This window comes from Stomoxys calcitrans, chromosome 5, assembly GCF_963082655.1.
Source record: "Stomoxys calcitrans chromosome 5, idStoCalc2.1, whole genome shotgun sequence".
In the NCBI taxonomy this organism is placed as follows: Eukaryota; Metazoa; Arthropoda; class Insecta; order Diptera; family Muscidae; genus Stomoxys; species Stomoxys calcitrans.
Window position 1 is genome coordinate 46908391 of NC_081556.1, and position 24465 is coordinate 46932855.

Here is a 24465-nt window from a genome sequence, read left to right on the forward strand (position 1 = left end):
ATCAAAACATGGACCGATATGGCCCATTTACAATACCAACTGACCTACACTAATAAGAAGTATTTGTGCAAAATTTCAAGCGGCTAGCTTTACTCCTTCGGAAGTTAGCGTGCTTTCGACAGACAGACGGACGGACGGACGGACGGACGGACGGACGGACGGACGGACGGACGGACAGACGGACGGACATGGCTAGATCGACATAAAATGTCGCGACGATCAAGAATATATATACTTTGTGGGGTCTCAGACGAATATTTCGAGTAGTTACAAACAGAATGACGAAATTAGTATACCCCCCATCTTATGGTGGAGGGTATAAAAATGTGACAAAATCAAATAATAAAAGAAAGATAGCAAAGAGATGGGGTAAAGGTAAGAAAACGATGGGATAGGTGAAAGAATTAGGGTTAATAAGTTAATAAGATAGGATAAGAATATTATAAGGATAAGAATAAAGATAAGAATAAGGATAAGGATAAGGATAAGGATAAGGATAAGGATAAGGATAAGGATAAGGATAAGGATAAGGATAAGGATAAGGATAAGGATAAGGATAAGGATAAGGATAAGGATAAGGATAAGGATAAGGATAAGAATAAGGATAAGGATAAGGATAAGGATAAGGATAAGGATAAGGATAAGGATAAGGATAAGGATAAGGATAAGGATAAGGATAAGGATAAGGATAAGGATAAGGATAAGGATAAGGATAAGGATAAGGATAAGGATAAGGATAAGGATAAGGATAAGGATAAGGATAAGGATAAGGATAAGGATAAGGATAAGGATAAGGATAAGGATAAGGATAAGGATAAGGATAAGGATAAGGATAAGGATAAGGATAAGGATAATTATAAGGATAAGGATAAGGATAAGGATAAGGATAAGGATAAGGATAAGGATGAGGATAAGGATAAGGATAAGGATAAGGATAAGGATAAGGATAAGGATAAGGATAAGGATAAGGATAAGGATAAGGATAAGGATAAGGATAAGGATAAGGATAAGGATAAGGATAAGGATAAGGATAAGGATAAGGATAAGGATAAGGATAAGGATAAGGATAAGGATAAGGATAAGGATAAGGATAAGGATAAGGATAAGGATAAGGATAAGGATAAGGATAAGGATAAGGATAAGGATAAGGATAAGGATAAGGATAAGGATAAGGATAAGGATAGGATAAGGATAGGATAAGGATAGGATAAGGATAGGATAAGGATAGGATAAGGATAGGATAAGGATAGGATAAGGATAGGATAAGGATAGGATAAGGATAGGATAGGATAAGGATAGGATAAGGATAGGATAAGGATAGGATAAGGATAGGATAAGGATAGGATAAGGATAGGATAAGGATAGGATAAGGATAGGATAAGGATAGGATAGGATAAGGATAGGATAAGGATAGGATAAGGATAGGATAAGGATAGGATAAGGATAGGATAAGGATAGGATAAGGATAGGATAAGGATAGGATAAGGATAGGATAAGGATGGGATAAGGATAGGATAAGGATAGGATAAGGATAGGATAAGGATAGGATAAGGATAGGATAAGGATAGGATAAGGATAGGATAAGGATAGGATAAGGATAGGATAAGGATAGGATAAGGATAGGATAAGGATAGGATAAGGATAGGATAAGGATATGATAAGGATAGAATAAGGATAGGATAAGGATAGGATAAGGATAGGATAAAGATAGAAGAATCATATTATAAGGATATTGATAGGAAAAATATAGGTAAAGGGAGAAAGAATAGGATGCACCCCATACACCTTAGCATTTAATCACCATGCCGTTCTCTCATTGATCCGAAAAGAAACCCCGAAGAGAATAGTCAATTTAAGTAACCATTGAGTTTACCGGACTTGTTTTCATTTCGCTCCCCAAAAAAATTCGGTTTTTATACCCTCCACCATAAGATGGGGGGTATACTAATTTCGTCATTCTGTTTGTAACTACTCGAAATATTCATCTGAGACCCCATAAAGTATATATATTCTTGATCGTCGTGACATTTTATGTCGATCTATCCATGTCCGTCCGTCTGTCCGTCCGTCCGTCCGTCCGTCCGTCCGTCCGTCCGTCTGTCTGTCGAAAGCACGCTAACTTCCGAAGGAGTAAAGCTAGCCGCTTGAAATTTTACACAAATACTTCCTATTAGTGTAGGTCGGTTGGTATTGTAAATGGGCCATATCGGTCCATGTTTTGATATAGCTGCCATATAAACCGATCTTGGGTCTTGACTTCTTGAGCCTCTAGCGTGCGCAATTCTTATCCTATCAGAATGAAATTTAGCATGACGGTTCAAATCGGTCCATAACCTGATATAGCTGCCATATAAACCGATCGTGGGTCTTGACTTCTTGAGCCTCTAGAGTGCGCAATTCTTATCCGATTGAAATGAAATTTTGCACGACGTGTTTTGTTATTATATCCAACAGCTGTGCCAAGTATGGTTCAAATCGGTTCATAACCTGATATAGCTGCCATATAAACCGATCTTGGGTCTTGACTTCTTGAGCCTCTAGAGGGCGCAATTCTTATCCGAATAGAATGGAATTTCACACGACGTGTTTTGTTATGATACCCAACAACTGTGCCAAGTATGGTTTAAATCGGTCCATAACCTGATATAGCTGCCATATAAACCGATCTTGGGTCTTGACTTCTTGAGCCTCTAGAGGGCACAATTCTTATCCGATTTGAATGAATTTTTGCACGAAGTATTTCGTTATGATATCCAACAACTGTGCCAAGTATGGTAGAAATCGGTTCATAACCTGATATAGCTGTCATATACAGACAGATCTGGGGATTTGATTTCTTGAGCTTCTAGAGGGCGCAATTCCTATCCGATTTGGCTGAAATTTTGCATGACGTATTTTATTTTTACTTTCAATAACTGTGTCAAATAAGGTTCAAATCGGTTCATAACCTGATATAGCTGCCATATAAACCGATCTGGGATCTTGACTTCTTTTCTTATATCCTTTTTTGCCTAAGAAGAGATGCCGGGAAAAGAAATCGACAAATGCGATCCATGGTGGAGGGTATATAAGATTCGGCCCGGCCGAACTTAGCACGCTTTTACTTGTTCGGAATAGGTACTACCTCTTGCTCAAAAAATTTAAAACATTTCCGGAGTAGGATCAAAATGGACCCCTAAGACCCAATAGCTGCGTTTGTGCCAACAGACCCTAGAATGTTGTGTTGCGGTTCGTTGGCACCTGTAGTAAGAGTAATGCTTCAGGCGCACAAACAGTCGTCATACAAATGAATAGGGGATAGACGGTGGTGTTTCCGATTCTGATTCAGACAGCGAGAGTGGCAATAAAACAGCCATCGGAGCCGAATCGAGATATGGGGACAGCTGAATGACGGCAGTAGTGAGCGAAAGCTTGCTTAGCTTAGGCGACTGTTAAAACTCTAAAGTACTCTGGGACCAAACCAACCCTCCCTTAGTGGAGACTCCAGACAGTGTCCTGTGGAGGGATACAAAGACGGAACAACAACGAAGGAAGTCTTCCACAGGGAGGAGAAGGAGGATGGAACTCTCCTTGTGGTTGGCATTGATGAAGACTCCGTGACGGGTTTGGCTAAGACTAAAGGCATGGCGCACTACGGGAGCAAAGCTGTCTTTTTCAAGATTGGGAAGACTAGGGTAGACAGAAATTCTCATTTTAAGACATCAGGCCGTGCAGTGACAGGTGACTCAACACCACCCAACGAACAGGAAGCTGACAACGTAAATATCATCACAATATATACATAGGACACCCTATAAGAATGGGTGAGGAGAAAATACCCCAAAAATAGCTTTTTAAGAAATTTTATATTTTGAGCATTTTTTTTTTTTTTAAGAATAACAAAATTGTTGCCATCCCATTGTGCAACCGTTTTAATTAAAACGCACATTTTGCAAAAAACGGAAAAAAATAGAATTCTTGGAACAGCTGGTTTTTATATCCATGCCAAGATGACGCCACACTGATATCTCATTAAAGGTGTTCTTGATTATAAATGCGATTCATTTTCATTATGTTGTGTCCATTTTTCTGGGCATTTAAATTAATGGAAAAATCCTACTTGGCGTTATGCTTTTAATAATACATGAAAATGAAGCTTTATGTTGGAATATTTTTTGCACAATTTTATTTTTGCTGTCGCCACAGTTGTTGGCCTATTTTGTTGTTGTTCGGTGTTTGTTTATTTGTTTATTAGTCAATGGAACAAATATCCTTACAGACTAAGATGACTTCCGTAACAAATGTTTAAATAGTAATGTATGATAATAAAGAGGTGCATACTACAAAAATATATAATATAAAATGGATCTAAAAATTTCTTTTGATGTGCTAAAATCAATACATGGTTTTGACTCCCTTTGAAGCCTGTTGTTGATAAAATTTAAATTCAAAAAAGTTCGTGTTAAAGGCCCATTTCTCGCATAGTTGGTGCGGTGGAACGGTATGTCAAACAAATTTACAACTCGTAAGCTTCTTGGAGGAACAAATGTTGGAACTAAAGACAACAAATCCGGTGAATCAATATTATTATTAAGCAAGTCAAATATGAAGCAAGCCGATTGATATTTTCTACGAGATTCTAAGGATTGCAAGCCAAGTAACAAAAATCTAGATCTATATGGAGGCATCTGAGCAGGAAATAAGTTTTTAAGGGCAAACTTTGTAAAGTTTTTTTGAATTCTCTCAATGCGAACAATGTGAGCACTACATTGAGGATCCCAAACAATTGAAGCGTATTCTAGTTTAGACCTAACAAATGCCGTATAAATTAATTTTGCGGTATTAGGATCAGAAAATTCCGTACAATTTCTTTTGATAAATGCAAAAACCTTGTAGGCCTCAGGAATAATGTGGTCTATATGTGGAATAAATGATAGTGATGTATCAAATATAATGCCTAGATCACGAATGGAAGTTAGCTTAGTAAGATTGTGGCTGCCAATTTTGAAGGTTGGTTGAATGGGATTAAGTGATCTAAAATAAGAAACGTGAAAACATTTTGAAAGGTTCAAAAAAAGCTTATTGATGTTGCACCACATGACTAAGTTATCTAAATCAACTTGCAAATTATTTATATCTTGTAGAGACTCAATTTTAGTAAAAAATTTCAAGTCATCAGCATACAAAAGAAAATTGGAATGCGAAAAACATGAAGAGATGTCATTGATAAATAAGTTAAAAAGAAGTGGGCCAAGGATGCTACCCTGAGGTACTCCCGATGTCTGAAAATATGGCTGAGACACGTATCCTTCAACTTTAACTTTACACACTCTGTTAGTTAGATATGAATGAATCCATTTTAGAAAATTTGAATGCAAACCTAGATTCTGTAACTTAGCAAGTAAAATACTATGCGAAACTTTATCAAAAGCTTTGCTTAAGTCAGTGTAAATAACTTCTACTTGTTTACCTCGCTCGAGGGCGGTCATACAGTAATCTGTAAATAATGTTAAATTCGATGTGGTAGATCTACCCGAAAAAAACCCATGCTGGTAAGGAGAGATAGTAGACTTGCAAAGAAAAAATAATTTTTTGAAAATGATATTTTCAAATATTTTCGAAACACACGAAAGTTTTGATATTGGCCTGTAACATGTAACATCATCTTTTCTACCCTCTTTAAATACAGGAGTAATTGATGCTATCTTCCACTTGGCTATAAAAATACCTTTCTTAAGAGATAGGCGAAATATAAAAGTCAAAACGGAAACAATGCTAAAACAGCAACTTTTTAAGAAATAAGCACAAAGACCATCAGCATCACTTTTATAGCTATTTTTAATTGCACCAATAGCTTCAAAAACATCATCCTCACAGATATAAATACTTCCCAGATTTATGGCTGAATAAGAACATGGTAGCGTCATATTACAAGTGGAAGGCTGCTCAAAATTAGATTGGAAAAAATTAGCAAACATGTTTACAACATCATGGCCAGACTGCGAGATGCAACTGTTATATTGAACAGTAGATGGGATATCTGAAGATTTCTTCTTAGACTTCACAAACGACCAAAAATGTTTAACATTTACTTTAATTTCATTCTCTTTAGAAAGAATGTATTGTTTATAAAGAAATTTGTTTAAAAAATTAAATTCTTTTTGATAATGTAAAAATTTGACTTGCTCTTCCAGATTACCAGATTTAATGAATCGATTATGGAATTTATTGCGCAGATTTTTTAGTTTTTTTAGGCCTTTAGTATACCATGGAAGCTTATAGGGCTTTTTCTTCTTTAGAGGAACATTCAATTTAAGAATGTCTAAAACCTTTGCCAGAAAAATATCATAACAATTGGATGGTTCACACGTAGGAAACATCGATACCCAATTTATAGATGAAAGCATCGAATTTAGCACATCAAAGTTACATGCGTTGTAATTAAAATTGAAACACTCAGAAGTATCATTTGGGATGTACATAAAACATTCCATTTCTATAATTGTAGGAACATGATGAACACTTGGAGGAGATACTGGAATCAAACATTCATATATTTTGAAATTGCAGTCGCGTGATACAAAAATTAAATCAAGAAATCGACGCATTTTATTAGCAATATGATTAATTTGAACCAAACCAACGCTCAATAACGCATCGATAAAATTAACTTCAAACCCTTTATTAACATTACTAGGCGTTAAAAAATAATTGTCGTTCATCATGGTCCAACAAATACTTGATAAATTAAAATCTCCCATTACACATAAATTAGTATCAGAACACATATTCTCTTCCAAATTAACAATATTAGAGACATGTTTAGAATAGATATTATCATGACTACCAGGAGGTATATACGATAGAGATATTAACAGTTTTTGATTAAATCCAATTACATATAGTGCAATTTGATCCAAAAGACCATCATCATCATCAATTTTACATAAATAGGATTTATATTTAGATTTTACAGCAATAAGAACACCCCCACCCCGGGATAATCCTGTACGATAAGCATTTCTATCCTTCCGATATACATTAAACAAATTCATGTCGAAAAATTCGGCATCATAAAAGTCGGAATTAAGCCAGGTCTCAACAATGAGAATTAAATCAAAGTCACATTGGGACGTAAAATTCATGATTTCATTGGCCTTTGTGCGAATACCTGACATATTTTGATAAAACACTTTTAGATTATGTGCAGCATCTACTACTGAACTAAGGGTTGTATTTCCCTTTTTTGAAAATTTTTAAACGGACGTACCCTGATATCGGTAGGCCACAATTTAGAGTTAAAAATATCATTATAAAAACTAGATACTACACCCAGCTTAAAATTAACACTTTTTAATTCACTTAAATTAGCGTCTTTCTTTACTAATTTATAGCATTCAATATTAGCTTTATCAATGTTGGAGTTGGCAGCAATATAATTGATAATTTGATCGCATGAAACAGTTGGCTTAAACTTTGATATATGAATCCATTTCTTGGTCGCCACCACTTCCAAATCATTAGGTACATTATTTTCACCGAATATGACTTTGCCCCCTTTTCGTCTACGCCTTTGAACAGTTTCCCAACCCATACTTGCTTGATGGTTTGGTTCGAACATTTCATTCCTATTGTTTACTGCATTAACATCATTTGTACTCACTGACGAAACCGATGGTGCATATGAAACAACATGTTGCGAGCTCGGCTTGTTCATGGATTGTGCACCTGTAGATGTAACTGGTATAATAAGACTTTGGACAGTACCAACAACATCGCTACCACTGGTCTCAGAATAATGATTTGCATTTTGTTGATGAACTTCTTTGCTTGGAGGTTTGTTGTTTTTCTCCACTGTTTTTTTTATCTCTCGCACTTCAGCACATAAAGATGAGTTTATTAAGACTTTTAGCTCTCTCACTTCACTGGTCAAAGAGGCAATGCGAGCAACCAAATCAGAAGAAACTGATAGGCAGTCATTGCAATTAAATACAATATTTGAATTTTTAACAAATAATTCGCCAATATTAGTATCGACGTTGGCACAAAAGAAGTGTAGCTTAGCTCTGCAAATGTGGCATGCTATGAACTTCCCGTTCAAAGCCTTGAAGCACTTCGCACAAAGAGTATTTGGAGGGAGATCCATTAGAAACACGTCAGATGTAAAGAAGCTCAACTGACTGACTGTTTGCAATCGAAATGAGCAATAACATGTCAAAAAATTAAAATTAAAAATAAATGGAGGCTTTTATCATATTTTGTGGCGAAAATTATTTATCATTTCAACAAAAGATTTTTATTTTATGATTTTCCTGCGACATATGCCAAATGACTTAAAAAAAAGTGTCGACAACAAGCTAATAAAGCGCTTTTTAAAATGCCATAAAAAACAGAGAAGAGCTAATTAATATAGCCAATAGGCGTACAGTTTCCAAGATAAGAAAACATTTAAAAATAGTATAGCAGATGTATGCTAGTTTATTGAATGATTTTGAAAACAAAGGGGAGAATTTAAACAAGTAAAGTAGCACATTTGCTGAAAGTGATACCGAAATACCACTTGCAAAAATTCAGTCAAATCGGACGGAAATTGCGCCCTCTAGGGCACAAGAAATCAAGACCCAAGATCGGTTTATATGGCAGCTATATCAAAACATGAACCGAATTGGCCCATTTACAATCCCAACCGACCTACACCAATAAGAAGTATTTGTGAAAATTTTCAAGCGGCTGGCTTTACTCCTTCGAAAGTTAGCGTGCTTTCGACAGACAGACGGACGGGCGGACAGACGGACGGACATGGCTAGATCGACTTAAAAAGACATGACGATCACGAGTATATATATTTAATGGGGTCTCAGACGCATATTTCGAGGTGTTACAAACAGAATGACGAAATTAATATACCCCCATCCTATGGTGGAGGGTATAACAAGTAAAAAGGCTTTAAGTTCGGCCGGGCCGAACTTTGGATACCCACCACCTCGGGTATATATGTAAACCAGCTTTCGTCAAAATCCGGCGAAAAATGCATACTTTACGCCCCATAGCAGCTATATCGAAATATGTTCCGATTTGGACCAAATACTAATAAATACAAGTCATTTACCAACTGTGTGTAACAAGATATTAGTCTTTTTGGTAATATACGACACGGATATCGAAAAGCCTAACATTAGTCACTGTGTCAAATTTCAGTAAAATCGGATTATAAATGCGCCTTTTAAGGGGCCAAGGCTTTAAATCGAGATATCGGTCTCTTTGGCAGCTATATCTAAATTTGGACCGATTTGGGCCAAGTTGCAGAAAAATGTGGAAGAGCCTAACACAACTCATTGTCCCAATAAATGGGCCTTTTATGGGCCCAAAACCTTTAATCGGCTTATCGGTCTATATGGGAGCTCTATCCAAATCTGGACCGATCTGGGCCAAATAGACGAAAGATGTCGAAGGGCATAACACAACCCACTGTCCCAAATTTCAGCAAAATCGGATAAAAAATTTGACTTTTATGGACTTAAGACCCTAAATCGGCGGATCGGTCTATATGCCATCTATATCAAAATCTAGACCGATCTTGGCCAAACTGACGAAGGATATCGGCCTAACGCAAGTCACTGTCCCAAATTACAGCAAAATCGGATAATAAATGCGCCTTTTATGGGCCCAGAACCTTAAATCGGAGGATCGGTCTATATGGCAGCTATATACAAATTTGGACCGATCTGTGCTGTATTGCACAAATATGTCGAGGGGATTAACTTGACTCACTGTCCCAAATTTCGGCGACATTGGCCAATAAATGCGCCTTTTGTGGTCCCAAAACTTTAAATCGAGAGATCGGTTTATATGGCAGCTATATCCAAATCTGAACCGATCTAGGCAAAATTGAAGAAGGATGTCAAAGGGCCTAGCATAACTCACTATCCCATATTTTGACAACATCGGATAATAAATGCGCCTTTTATGGGCCCAAAACCTTAAATCGGCGGATCAGTCTATATGGCAGCTATATCCAAATCTAGACCCATCTGGGCCAAATTGAAGAAGGATATCGAAGAGTCTACCACAACTCACTGTCCCTAAATTTCAGCAAAGTCGGATAATACATGAGGCTTTTATGGGCTTAAGACCCTAAATCGCCGGATCGTTCTATATGGGGGCTATATCAAGATATAGTCCGATAAAGCCCATCTTCGAACTTAACCTATTTATGGACAAACAAGTAAAAGCGTGCTAAGTTCGGCCGGGCCGAATCTTATATACCCTCCACCATGGATCGCATTTGTCGAGTTCTTTTCCCGGCATCTCTTCTTAGGCAAAAAAGGATATAAGAAAAGAAGTCAAGATCCCAGATCGGTTTATATGGCAGCTATATCAGGTTATGAACCGATTTGAACCTTATTTGACACAGTTATTGAAAGTAAAAATAAAATACGTCATGCAAAATTTCAGCCAAATCGGATAGGAATTGCGCCCTCTAGAAGCTCAAGAAATCAAATCCCCAGATCTGTTTATATGACAGCTATATCAGGTTATGAACCGATTTCAACCATACTTGGCACAGTTGTTGGATATCATAACGAAATACTTCGTGCAAAAATTCATTCAAATCGGATAAGAATTGTGCCCTCTAGAGGCTCAAGAAGTCAAGACCCAAGATCGGTTTATATGGCAGCTATATCAGGTTATGGACCGATTTAAACCATACTTGGCACAGTTGTTGGGTATCATAACAAAACACGTCGTGTGAAATTCCATTCTATTCGGATAAGAATTGCGCCCTCTAGAGGCTCAAGAAGTCAAGACCCAAGATCGGTTTATATGGCAGCTATATCAGGTTATGAACCGATTTGAACCATACTTGGCACAGTTGTTGGATATAATAACAAAACACGTCGTGCAAAATTTCATTTCAATCGGATAAGAATTGCGCACTCTAGAGGCTCAAGAAGTCAAGACCCACGATCGGTTTATATGGCAGTTATATCAGGTTATGGACCGATTTGAACCATACTTGGCACAGTTGTTGGATATCATATCAAAACACGTCATGCTAAATTTCATTCTGATAGGATAAGAATTGCGCACGCTAGAGGCTCAAGAAGTCAAGACCCAAGATCGGTTTATATGGCAGCTATATCAAAACATGGACCGATATGGCCCATTTACAATACCAACCGACCTACACTAATAGGAAGTATTTGTGTAAAATTTCAAGCGGCTAGCTTTACTCCTTCGGAAGTTAGCGTGCTTTCGACAGACAGACGGACGGACGGACGGACAGACGGACGGACATGGATAGATCGACATAAAATGTCACGACGATCAAGAATATATATACTTTATGGGGTCTCAGATGAATATTTCGAGTAGTTACAAACAGAATGACGAAATTAGTATACCCCCCATCTTATGGTGGAGGGTATAAAAAAGAATCTGTGCAAAGGTTCAGCTAAATATTTCTATTTTTAAAGACTGTAGCGTGATTTCAACAGACAGACGGACGGACAGACGTACGGACAAGCGGACGGACGGACAGACGTACGGACAAGCAGACGGACGGTCAGGTGGACGGACAGACGGACGGACAGATTGACGGACAGATGGACGGACAGACGGACCGACAAACGGATGGCCAGACGGAAAGACATGTCTAGATCGTCTTAGACTTTTACGCTGATCAAGAATATATACACTTTATAGGGTCGGAAATGCATATTTCAATGTGTTGCAAACGGAATGACTAAATGAATATACCCCCATCCTTCGGTGGTGGGTATAAAAAAAATAATTTATTTCAAGGAAATACGTACTCTTTGGTGTGGAAAAAGTGTTGCGTTGAATCTTGGAGAGAGAAAATTAAACTTATTGGACCCTGAGAATGAAAATCACCAGAGTGATGGATTGATTATTGAAAAGAAATTATCAGGCAATAAATGCTAATTACTCCAGCCGTTGGTGTAATATTTCTTCATGCATGAACATCGCTTCCATTTTTAATGATTTCGTTATTTGAATTGATTTTTTCGTTAATTACCCACTAACATGTTATGTTTTTACAATTTCAACCAAATTTATGTTAAATTTCTATATATATTCATTCATTGGAACATTTTTTACATTTTTTAAACTTGCAACAACATTTTGAGTACGAAACCACTGCATAAGGTCTTAACAAGCCATCATCAAATGCAACTTGCATGCATTTAATAGGCTTTCCATAATTTATTCAATCATCTTTAATTAGCATATATAAATGATTTAAAATAATTTACTTAAACTATGTATGTGCTTAAACGCGCCAACACTGCCGTATACATATTTAGGTAAGTATGTATGTGTGTATATTAGTTTAAAACAAAAAATACTCAACGGCGCAAGGAGGGTTTTGTAGCCTACCTAATAGGCGCCTTTGAATAGGTGAAGAATAGTAATCTTGCAAAGAGTACACCCAGGGATGCTTCGCCCTGAATGCGGATATCGAATTCGTGCCATTGTAGCCTATGACGCTGAAGGCGTTAGAACCCTGGAGAGAACATCGGACATAGCGTTGGTTGGTGACATTTGCGAGGTACAATGCCATGCAGGTTCATTTAAAATATTATCCCCAAAAAGGTGTTGAACTGCGGGACGCAGTTCGGACTCGGCTGTATAAAAAAAGTCCATTTTCATTGAGTTTAAACTTGAATCGGAAAGTACTCATTGATGTGTGAGAAGCACCTCAGACATTTCAACTCAAATATGGATATCAAATTCGTGCTGCACTTCCAAATCCGTTTTATTTGAGCTCCATATTGCCATGACCGGTAAATATGAACCGTTTGGAGGGTGGTTTGGGGCTGGGGCGGCCACCGGCACTTTGTACTGAAAATAGATATCAAATTTGTTCTTTATTTCCAATGGAAATGAAGTTCAGTTTAGAGGGTGCTTTAGGGCGTACCCTAAAACACTTGGCTCCAAAACTGGATATCAAATTCGTTTTCTACTCTTAAATACCTTTCATTTGAGTCCAATATTGTCATAATGGGTCAAATAACCCATTTGACGTATCTTTAGGAGGAAAAGCGCAAATTTTAATGTCATATTCGTAATCTACTCCCTAATAACTTTCATTTGAGTTCCATATAGCCATGGTCGACAGATATGCCCATTTGGGGGAATTTGGGGGTGGGCTAACTCTCATTACATGGACCTTATGTTTTATGCCATATTTTAAGTCTACTGCCTAATATTTTTTATTTGAGACCCATATTGCAATGAACTTCGAATATAACTGTTTAGAGGAGTTTTGGGGTTGAGGGGGCGCACTGGGTACTTGGGCATTTTTGGGGTAAGGGGGAGGGTCCGCCTCCACCCGATATCTAAAAATTATATAGCCTATGTTTCATTCCAGACAAATGTACAGAATCTATGAAAATTATAAGAAAATCAGTTCAGCCAAGTATCATATAGTCATAATTGGTCTAATGGCGTTTTTAAGGGGTGGCGCGACTCCCGATACTTCGATTTGATTTTGTAAGCGACATTCGAAATCTAATCCCGAATACCTTTCATTTGAGCCCCATATTGAAATGATCGTCCAATATTACCGTTAGGGGGAGTTTTAGGGTTGGGTTGGCCCCAAGGGTACTTAGACTAAAATTTTAATGCCATATTCGTAATCTACTCCCCAATACCTTTCATTTGATACCCATATTGTCTCGATTGGTCCACGTTTGATTTTGGGTTGTGTTTTTGGCATAAGGGGGAGGGTCCTTCCCCCTTTCGAAAAATTATATAGCCTATGTTTCCTTCCAGTCCAAACTACACAATATGCGAAAATTTCGAGGAAACCGGTTCTGCCTTTTTTCAGTCTATACGGAACAAGCAAACCGAGTCCCATATATCCGTGGTTGGCTAATGTGCCCATTTTGGGCGTATTTGTGGGGGTGGGGTAACCCCCTATACTTCGACATGAATTTGTATGCCAGTTTCGTTATCTACTTCCGCATACTTTTCATTTGATATCCATATTGTCCTTATCGGTCCACTTTTGATTTTGGGTGGTGTTTTGAGGGTAACGGTGGAGGGTCCGCCCCCTTCCCCTTCCTATTCCTACTTCCTGACCATATTCGTAATCTACTCCCGAATACCTTTCATTTGAGTCCCATATTGTCATGATCGTCAAATAAACCTATTTTAAGGGGTTTTGGGGCTGGGGCGGCCCCCAGGTACTTGGACCCAACTTTTATTATGAAATTCGTTTTCTTCTCTTAAATACCTTTCATTTGAATTCCATCGGCCCCGATCGGTCCACTTTTATTTTTGGATAGTACTTTTGGGGTAAGGGGGAAGGTCCGCCCCCCTCCCGATATCGAAAAATTATATAGCCTATGGTTTCTTCCAGACCAACCTACACAATCTGTGAAAATTTCAAAGTAATCGGTTCAGCTGTTTTTGAGTCTATACGGAAAAAACAAACAAACACAAATGTGGCCCATTTTCATAGGGCCTTCCATAATTACGAAATATAATTTTAAAGATTGTATGCCAAGTTTTGAACCACACATTTGTTAACTCCATAGTTCTGTGTTTTGTCTGAGCTACATGTGTGGTGCAGCTGTTGTTGGCATTAATGTTTTCCACAATCATACAAACAAATAGCACGAAAGACAGTGAGAAAAAACAAACATTTATTTAAATATTATGGTCAATTGGGATCATAATGTGCTATCTTGCGGCTATTATATGACAACGTGACTTTATTCATGCATTTTAACAGGGATATAAATTTATCATGATGCTCCCTTTTGGCATATCACAGAGGTATAATAGGATATCTCATTTGAATATACAGGGTGGCTGATGAAAGCCGCTACCAAAAAAAAAATGTAATAACTTTTTTTCTATTTAATAATAATAATTTAATAATTAATTTAATTAATTAATTAATTAATTTAATTAATAATAATTTAATAATTAATTTAATAATTTAATTTAACATGAATAAAAGAAAAATGTATTCCATACACCGAAAAAAAAATGTAGCAATATTCATCATTGTAGCAATATTCATCAGCCACCCTGTATGTCAATGAGTGCTGGAAAAATTACGCAACAGGGTAAACTTGTTTTGTGTGGCTTTTACTTGTACAATATGCAGTTGCGCTGCTGAAACTGGAAGGGGGTTTACTAATTTCGTCATTTTGTTTGTAACACCTCGTAAAATGCGTCTAAAACCCCATAAAGTATATATCTTCTTGATCGCCATGCCATTTTAAGTCGATCTAGCCATGTCGGTCCGTCCGTCCGTCTGTCAGTCGAAAGCATGCTAACTTTTGAAGGAGTAGAGCTAGCCGCTTGAAATTCTGCACAAACACTTCTTATTGAAGTAGGTCGGTTGGGATTGTTAATAAGCCGAATCGGTCCATGTTTTGATATAGTTGCCATATAAACCGATCTTGGGTCTTGACTTCTTGAGCCTCTAGAGGGCGCAATTCTTATCCAATTTGACTGAAATTTTGCACATAGTGTTTCGATATCACTTTCAACAACTGTGTCAAGTACGGTTCAAATCGGTCCATAACCTGATATAGCTGCTATATAAACCGATCTGGGGCCTTGACTTCTTGAGCCTCTAGAGGGCGCAATTCTCGTCCGATTTGACTGAAATTTTGCACATAGTCTTTCGATATCACTTCCAACAACTGTGTCAAGTATGGTTGAAATCGGTCTATAACCTGATATAGCTGCTGTATAAACCGATCTAAGGTCTTGACTTCTTGAGCCTCTAGAGGGCGCAATTCTCATCCAATTTGACTGAAATTTTGTACATAGTGTTTTGATATCACTTCCAACAACTGTGTGAAGTATGGTTCAAATCGGTCCATAACCTGATATAGCTGCTATATAAACCTATCTTGGGTCTTGACTTCCTGAGCTTTTAGAAGGCGCAATTCCTATCCGATTGGGCTGTAATTTTGCACGTGGTGTTTTCATATCACTTGCAACATTTATTTCAAGTGTATAGCTGCCATAAAACCGATTGGGTATCTTGAGTTCTTGAGCCTCTAGAGAGCGCAATTCTCATCCGATTTGGGACACATTTTGTACAACGGCTTCTCCCATCGCCTTCAACATACGTGTGCAATATGGTCTGAATCCATCTATAGCTTGACACAGCTCCCATATAAACCGATCTCCCGATTTAGCTTCTTGAGCCCCGAATCGGACTATAACTTGATATAGCTCCTCCTTCTCCTTCTCCTCCTCCGTCCATATGCATTATTCTTTGTTTGCCTAAAAAGAGATATTGCGCAAAGAACTCGACAGATGCGATCCATGGTGGAGGGTATATTCGGCCCGACCGAACTTAGCACGCTCTTACTTGCTCTATTTTGATTTAGCCATGTCTGTCTGTCTGTCTGTCCGTCTGTCCATGTTAATTTGTGTACAAAATACAGGTTGCAATTTCCATCCGATCGTCTTCAAATTTGTTATGGGAATGTTTTTTGACCCAGAGACGAAGCCTATTGAATTTGGAAAAAATTGGTTCATATTTGGATATAGCTCCCATATATATGTTCGTCCGATTTGCAGTAATACAGCAATAAAATGGTCATTTTTTAATCGATTCTTTTGAAATCTGGCAGAGAGGATTTTTTTATGACTCTCGATATTGCTGGTGAATTTCATAGAAATCGGATCAGATTTGGATATAGCTCCCATATATATGTTCGTCCGATTTGAAGTAACACAGCAATAAAATGGTCATTTGTTAACCGATTCTCTCGAAATTTGGCAGAGAGGATTTTCTTATGACACTCGATATTAGTGATGAATTTTAAAAAAATCGGATCAGATTTAGATATAGCTCCCATATTTATGTTTGTCCGATTTGCAGTAATACAGCAATAAAATGGTCATTTTTTAACCGATTCTCTTGAAATTTGGCAGAGAGGATTTTCTTATGACTCTCAATATTTCCGGTGAATTTCATAGAAATCAGTTCAGATTTGGATATAGCTCCCATGTATATGTTTGTCCGATCTGCAGTAATACAGCAATAAAGTGGTCATTTGTTAACCGATTCTCCCGAAATTTGGCAGAAGGAATTTTCCTATAACTCTTAATGTTACTGATGAATTTTGTAGAAATTGGTTCACATTTGGATATATCTCCCATAATTTGGCAGAAAGGATTTCCTTATGACTGTCGATATTACTGGTGAATTTTTTAGAAATCGGTTCACATTTGGATATAGCTCCCATATATATGTTCGTCCGATTTGCAGTAATACAATAATAAAATGGTCATTTGTTAACCGATTTTCTCAAAATTTAACAGGAAGGATTTCCTTATGACTCTCAATATTACTGATGAATTTTATAGAAATCGGTTAAGATTTGCATATAGCTCCCATATATATATTCGTCCGATTTGCAGAAATACAATAATAAAATGGTCATTTGTTAACCGATTCTCTCGAAATTCGACAGGAAGGATTTTCTTATGACTCTCAATATTACTGGTGAATTTCGTAGAAATCGGTTCAGATTTGGATATAGCTCCCATATATATATTCGTCCGATTTTCACTCCTAGACCCACTGCAAGCGCATTTATTGACCAATCTTCCCAAAATGTCGTACAAAGCTTTCCTCGATGACTTCCAAAATAGCCATAAAGTTTGATTGAAATCGGTTCAGATTTAGGTATAGCTCCCATCTATATGTTCGTCACATTTTGGGTAATTTTTTGTCATTTGTCAACCGTAGTTATTATATTTTGAACATATTTGCTTTCCTCGAAATTTGATAGAGGAATTTTAATAACCTTTCTGAATACATACGCCGAGGTCCCTTAAAATTGGTTCAGAATTAGATATAGCCCCCCTTTGTTTATTTATAGGGTAGGTGGAGGATATTATACAGTCGACACCGCCCTACTTTTGCCTTTCGTTACTGGTTTTTCCACAATCATCCTAATGGACCAGACCCTTTGGGCTGTCACCACCAAACATATAACGACATTAGCATAATCCCCATAGCTTTAGGTCGAGTTTATTGTCATTTGATAAGCCTTATTATGTCATAAAATGTTAATACTTTCAAAAAAAGAAAATTGAAAAAAAACTTCATAAATATTTTAACATATCCAAGTTGTTTAAATTTATAAAAATTATGCAAAATTCAACAAACAAGTTTTTTTTTTTTTAATTTTTATGTAATCATCTTTGAACGATTTAAGTCACTCTTCAAATTTGTTTAAAATATATTTGAATTAATCTAATACTTAATGCAAAAATATATAATAATTGTTTTAAATATTTTTTTCTCTCCCTTCCTTCAGGTCGAACACACGACTCAAAATACGCTTTGTATCACATGGGTCAACAGGCGACTTCCGGCGTTAAACAATTTGCCGAAACGGGTAAAAGTGATTTATTGGACACGCCATTAGGTGAACAGCAGCAGCAGCAACAACAACAGCAGCAGCAGAAGCAAACTACTACTAACAATAATGGCAACATCAACAACAACAGCAATCAAGGAACAACAACACGCAATTCCCATAACACGGCAAGTCCCCAGTCCGTTGTCAGTGGTAGTGGTGGTAGCGAGCGTAGCGTTTTCGATGAATTCAATTTACCGGCCATTACCACAGGTGCGGGTCGCAGCGAAGCAAAGTTCTTTGTCGATAGCAATCACAGTTTGGTGTCATTAATGACACGCATTGTACCCTCACCTGACTGGTTCATAGGGGTCGATTCCTTCCAGGTAAGTGCCATAGAAAATGGAAATTATCCTTAATGATGCGTGTGGGTGGGTTAGCGAAGCCATCGCATGGGCTGGAGAAAATTAATAGGAAACATAGATAGGTGCTTTAAGAATTGTATCAATTATTTAGTGGGTGGAGAAATCTTTAGTTTTTGTGAGTGGAAGTATGATGTTTAGGGAAATGAAGTGGTTGTTGGTTGGAAGAGGAAAATGAGTTTAGATTAAGAACAATATGTCATAAGAGGGAAAATTTCAAGGGAATGACACTTTTTGAATAAATTTGAAAATATTTAAATCTTTAAGATGTTTGGCTTGAAAATATAAATGCGCCATTCTCTATAGATAACATCAAGTATTTTGGTCGACGGGAACAATGGTCAAAAATCCATTTTACTCCATACCCATACCCATACTAAGAACAAATATTAAAGGTTATAGCAGACTATAACGTTCAAAATTTCAGTCAAATCTGATAAAAATTGAGCCCCCTAGAGGCTCAAGAAGTTTAATCTGACTACCGGTTTATATGGCAAATATGGACTGCTTTAAACCATACTTCGCACAGTTGTTCAAAAAACAAACAATTCATCACGTGTAAAGTTTTAGCCTTATTGGATAATAATTGCGCTCTCTAGAGGCTTTAGAAGTCAAATAGGAAGATCGGTTTATGTGGCAGCTATAACAAAACATGGACTGTTTTCGGCCATTTACAATCCCAATCGAGCTACACTAATAGGGAGTATGTATTTGTGCAAAAGTTTCAAGCGCCTAGCTTTATTCCTTCGAAAGTTATCATGTTTTCGAAAGACTGATAGACGGACGGATAGACGGGACAGGTATAGCTAAGTCGACTTAAAATTTCAAGGTGATCAAGAGTATATATACTTCATGGGTTTCAGATTAATATTTCCTTCGGTTACAGATGGAATGACGATTAAGGTATAAGCCCATTCCATAGTGGACGGTATACACATATCTCTGCTAAAATTTCGCTCAGAACTGTTTTCAATTCAATCCAAGGAAAACAGGCAAAAAGGCATCAATTGCCGTTGCCTTGGCATTCTGAGCCACAAACACAACTTTCAAACGGTTCGCAAAACTATGATTATACCCGGGAAGAAAAATTTAAGGCCTGTGGACAACGAATCCACGCTGCAGTAGAGAAACACAAATGCCTTTGAAAAGTAGGACAAAGTGTAGGGATTGGTTAGTGTGCTGTATGCATTTCATAGAGGTTCTTTCGGAATTTCTGCGAGATAAATGCAACCTACTATTGTACGACCTTTAAATCCCTCACACCTAGAGACTTGTGATGAAGACCCCTTAGGCTCACTGCAGCAATTGGTCTCGCCACAATGTCTAGAGGCATTAGGTGTAGAAATAAATTCTGTACATCATAGTAGCCGGCTAGCCTTTGGAGCAGGTTGAGTATTGACCAGTAGGTGGACTTTTGAAGCGCCTTTATAGGTCTGACAACTGCAGTATATACCCAGGGCATGAGACGCGGTTTAAACTCCCAAATTTAGCCAATAGCGCTCTTGCAGGTGTATAGGGCAAGAGTTTCATTTCTTTCTTTTTTCATAATGTGTGATTTTTGGTCCTTCTGTAAAGGAACGTTATCCGTTCGGCCGCTGTCGTGATTTTGACAGACGAATGGGGGGATCGTCCGTCCATCTGTCGAAGTCACGATAGAGGTCGAACGCGTAAAGCTAAGCACATGAAAATTTTCACATATACTAAATATCGATGTAGATCGTTGGGGATTGCAATTGGGGCACATTGGTTCATATTTAGATATAGCTCCCATATAAACCGATCTCACGATTAGACTTCTTGAGTCCCCGGAAGCCGCAATTGTTGTCCGATTTGGCTGAAATTTTGCATGTAGTTTTTGTTATGATTTCCAACAACTGTGTCAAGTACATCCAAAATCAGTCTATAACCTGATAATACTCCCATGTAAACCGGTCACCGAATCATCCTTGTTCAATTCCTAGACCACCACCCATGGTGGTGGGCTCCCTAGATTCGGCACGGCCGAACTTAGCAAGCTTTTACTTGTTATACCCACTACCGAAGGATGGGGGTATATTCATTTTCTCATTCCGTTTGCAACACATCGAAATATCCATTTCCGACCCTATAAGATCCTATAAGGTATATATTTTATTGACAAGTGTAAAAATTTAAGACGATTTAGCCATATCCGTCCGTCTGTCTGTTGAAATCACGCTACAGTCTTTAAACATAGAGATACTGAGTTGAAATCTTGCACAGATTCCTTTTTTGTCTATAACCAGGCTAAGTTCGAAGATGAGCTATATCGGACTATATCTTGATATAGCCCCCATATAGACCGATCCGCAGATTTAGGGTCTTAGGCCCATAAAAGCCACATTTATTATCCGATTTTGCTGAAATTTGAGACAGTAAGTTGCGTTATTCCCTTCGACATCCTTCGTAAATTTGGTCCAGATCGGTCCAGATTTGGATATAGCTGCCATATAGACCGATCCGACGATTTAGGGTCTTAGGCCCATAAAAGCCACATTTACTATCCGATATTGCTGACATTTGGGACAGTGAGTTAGGTGAAGCCCTTCAACATCTATCTTTGATTTGGCCCGGATCGGTCCAGATTTGGTTATAGTTGCCATATAGACCGATCCTCCTATTTAGGACCTTAAGCCTATATAAGCCACATTTATTATCCGATTTTGATGAAATTAGCGACAGTGAGTTATATTAGGCACTTCGACATTCTTATTCAATTTGGCCCCTATCGGTCCAGATTTGGATATAACTGCCGATTTAGGAAAGGTCCATATTGGATGTAGCTGCCATATTGACCCATCTCTCGATTTAAGTTTTTGGGACCATAAAAGGCGCATTTATTGTCCGATGTCGCCGAAACTTGGCATAGTGAGTTGTGTTAGGCCCTTCGGCATCCTTCTTCAATTTGATTCAGATCTGTAGAGATTTGGATGTAGCTGCCATATAGACCGATCTGCCGATTTAGGGTCTTAGGTCCATAAAAGCCACATTTATTATCTGATTTTACTGAAATTTGGGACAATGAGTTGTGTTAGGCCCTTCCACATCCTTCTTTAGTTGGGCCCCGATTGGTCCAGATTTGGATATAGCTATCATATAGACCGATCTCTCGATCTAAGGTTTTGGGTCCATAAAAGGCGCATTTATTGTCCGATTTTGCTGAAATTTGGAACAATGAGTTATGCTAAGGCCCGTGACATGATTCTGCAATATAGCACAGATTTTTGGGGCCATAAAAAGCGCATTTATTGCCCGATGTCGCCGAAATTTGGGGCACTGAGTTGTGTTACGCCCTTCGACATCATTTTTCAATTTGGCTCAGATCGGTCCAGATTTGGATAAAGCTGAGAGTTAAGAGTTAAATTAAGCCCCTCCACATATTTCTGCAATTCGGTCTAGATCGATCAAGATTTGCAAATAGCTGCCAAATAGACTGATATCTCGATTTAAAGTCCTGGCCCCAAAAAAGGCGCATTTATAATCTGATTTAGCCGAAATTTGATACAGTGACTTATGTTAGTCATTAATATTTGGTCCAAATCGAAATCTATTTCGATATAGCTACTAAGGGGCATAAGGTATGCATTTTTCATCGGATTTTGACGAAAGGTCGTTTGCATGTATACCCGAGGTGGTGGGTATCTAAAGTTCTGACCGGCCGAACTTAACGCCTTTTTACTCGTTTTGCATTATTACGGCAAACTGGGAGCTATATCCAAATCTTAACCGATTTTTGCCAATTTCAATAGGCTTCGTGTCTAGGCCGAAAAACATGCCTGTACCAATTTTTAAGACTATCGAATGAAAGCTGCGACCTGAACCTTGTACATCAATTAACACGGATAGACGAACAGACAGACCGACGGACAGACAGATGGACATAGCTAAATCGAATCAGATAGTGATTCTGAGTCGATTGGTATACTTATCAATGAGTCGATCTCTCTTCCTTCTGGGTGTTACAAAAAAATGCAATAAGCTATTTACAATACCCTGTACCACAGTAGTAGTCGACCATTTAGACCATTTATGACTACTTGAAGTCGTATTAGGAGATTTAGATATTATTTTAAATAATTTCTGTAAACTCTTCCAAAATTAGTTTGTCAAAATACTTTTGCCGATGACTGTAACATTTTAATGGCATCGCCCACACTTTGGCCTTAGTCGAAGTCTGGGACTTATACCAAGGGAATTTGGCTTCATTAAAACTTTTCTGCATTAAAGGAACCTATGCGCATCGGAATTGTGCGCCTATGGGAAACCTGAGAACTGGCTATTCTTGATATAGCGTTTTTGGAAATTTTTGCATTAACAATCATTCGCTCTCTATTGAGAAAAATCAATACCTTTTTTGGTTTTAGTAACCAACGGAAATCCTTTAAAACCTTTCCTTTCGTCTCCTTTTGGCCATTAAATTCAGCTGGTCAGTTGCTACATTTCCATTAAGGATGACATTTTTTGGCCTTAAGGGAAATCAGTATAATGCATGTTTTGCATCGCAGTCTTAGGTATTTCAGTGGTCACATGAACATGACTATTTTGCCACACGGGTCAATATTTGGTTGTACTTGTGCTACCAAACGCCCGGGAGCAACATCTATGATCAAACTGCTGCCTATGCGTCATGGAAATGTCCAACTAAAAAAGTTCAACGAAAAGAATTTACAACAATTGTGCCACAAACATGATGCTCATCATAGGGCGATTATGAGGGAGATGTCAGGAGAAAGTTTTTAAAATGTTTGGAACAAGTAAAAGGCATTTGGATACCCACCACTTTGGGTATATATATAAACCACCTTTCGTCAAATTACGGTGAAAAATGCATACCTTATGACCCATAACAGCTATATCGAAATAAGTTCTGATTTGGGCCAAATACTAACAAGTACAAGTCATAGTTTAATTGTGTGTAACAGAAACTTAAATCGAGAGATCGGTCTATATGGCAGCTATATTCAAATCTGGAACGATCTGGACCAAATTAAAGGGCCGTCAATGTAGTCTTTGGAGATTGACCTGACTGGCGGAGCAGAGTAGTTATGCCCCAATTTCGTTCCGGCTCACCTGCCTATCCTATGATCTATGATACGAATGGAGTGGTGTTGTCTTTACATCCCGCCATTATGGTGATCATTTCAAGTTATCCCTAAAAACCAAAAACGGTATTCATCGAATGTACTGCGACGGATTAAACCAAAGCCTTGACATAGAAAGGCCTCATGGCTCTTTACATTACGCCAGCTTCCTATAAAGTAACCTATGCCCCACTTATTGAAGACATTGCTAACGAGAGATTTCGGCAAATAGTAAAACGTCTGGTCGGGCGGCACCGGTTCTTGCTCAAATACTGAGTGTCTATGATGCTCGATATGACAAGGCGAGTTATTGGCTAATTTTAATATCTAAATATCAGTCTATCACGTTTCTGCAGTGATCGGTCCTATGGACTGAAACGAGGTTGCTCACCCATAAAAGCTTGACGAGGAGCGCTACCTTCACATGAAAATATGGCTCCAATAACAACGTTATGGGTTACACAGTGGGGAACTTGGAGACAGGCGACTTCACTTTGGCGGCCTTCTTGGATATAGACCGATCTGAACCATATACGTTACGGATGTCAAAAAGCCTAACATTAATCAATATGTTAAATTTCAGCGAAATCG

General features: G+C 37.9%; 1 protein-coding gene across 1 annotated transcript in view; it reads left to right on the forward strand.

The window, feature by feature from the left end:
* Positions 1 to 24465, forward strand: part of LOC106091771 (spondin-1) — a 246042-nt gene that overhangs the window by 173528 nt on the left and 48049 nt on the right. The window contains exon 2 of the mRNA XM_059369134.1: positions 18312 to 18739. Within this exon, the coding sequence (XP_059225117.1) occupies positions 18312 to 18739 (428 nt within the window). The remainder of the gene's footprint in view (positions 1 to 18311; positions 18740 to 24465) is intronic.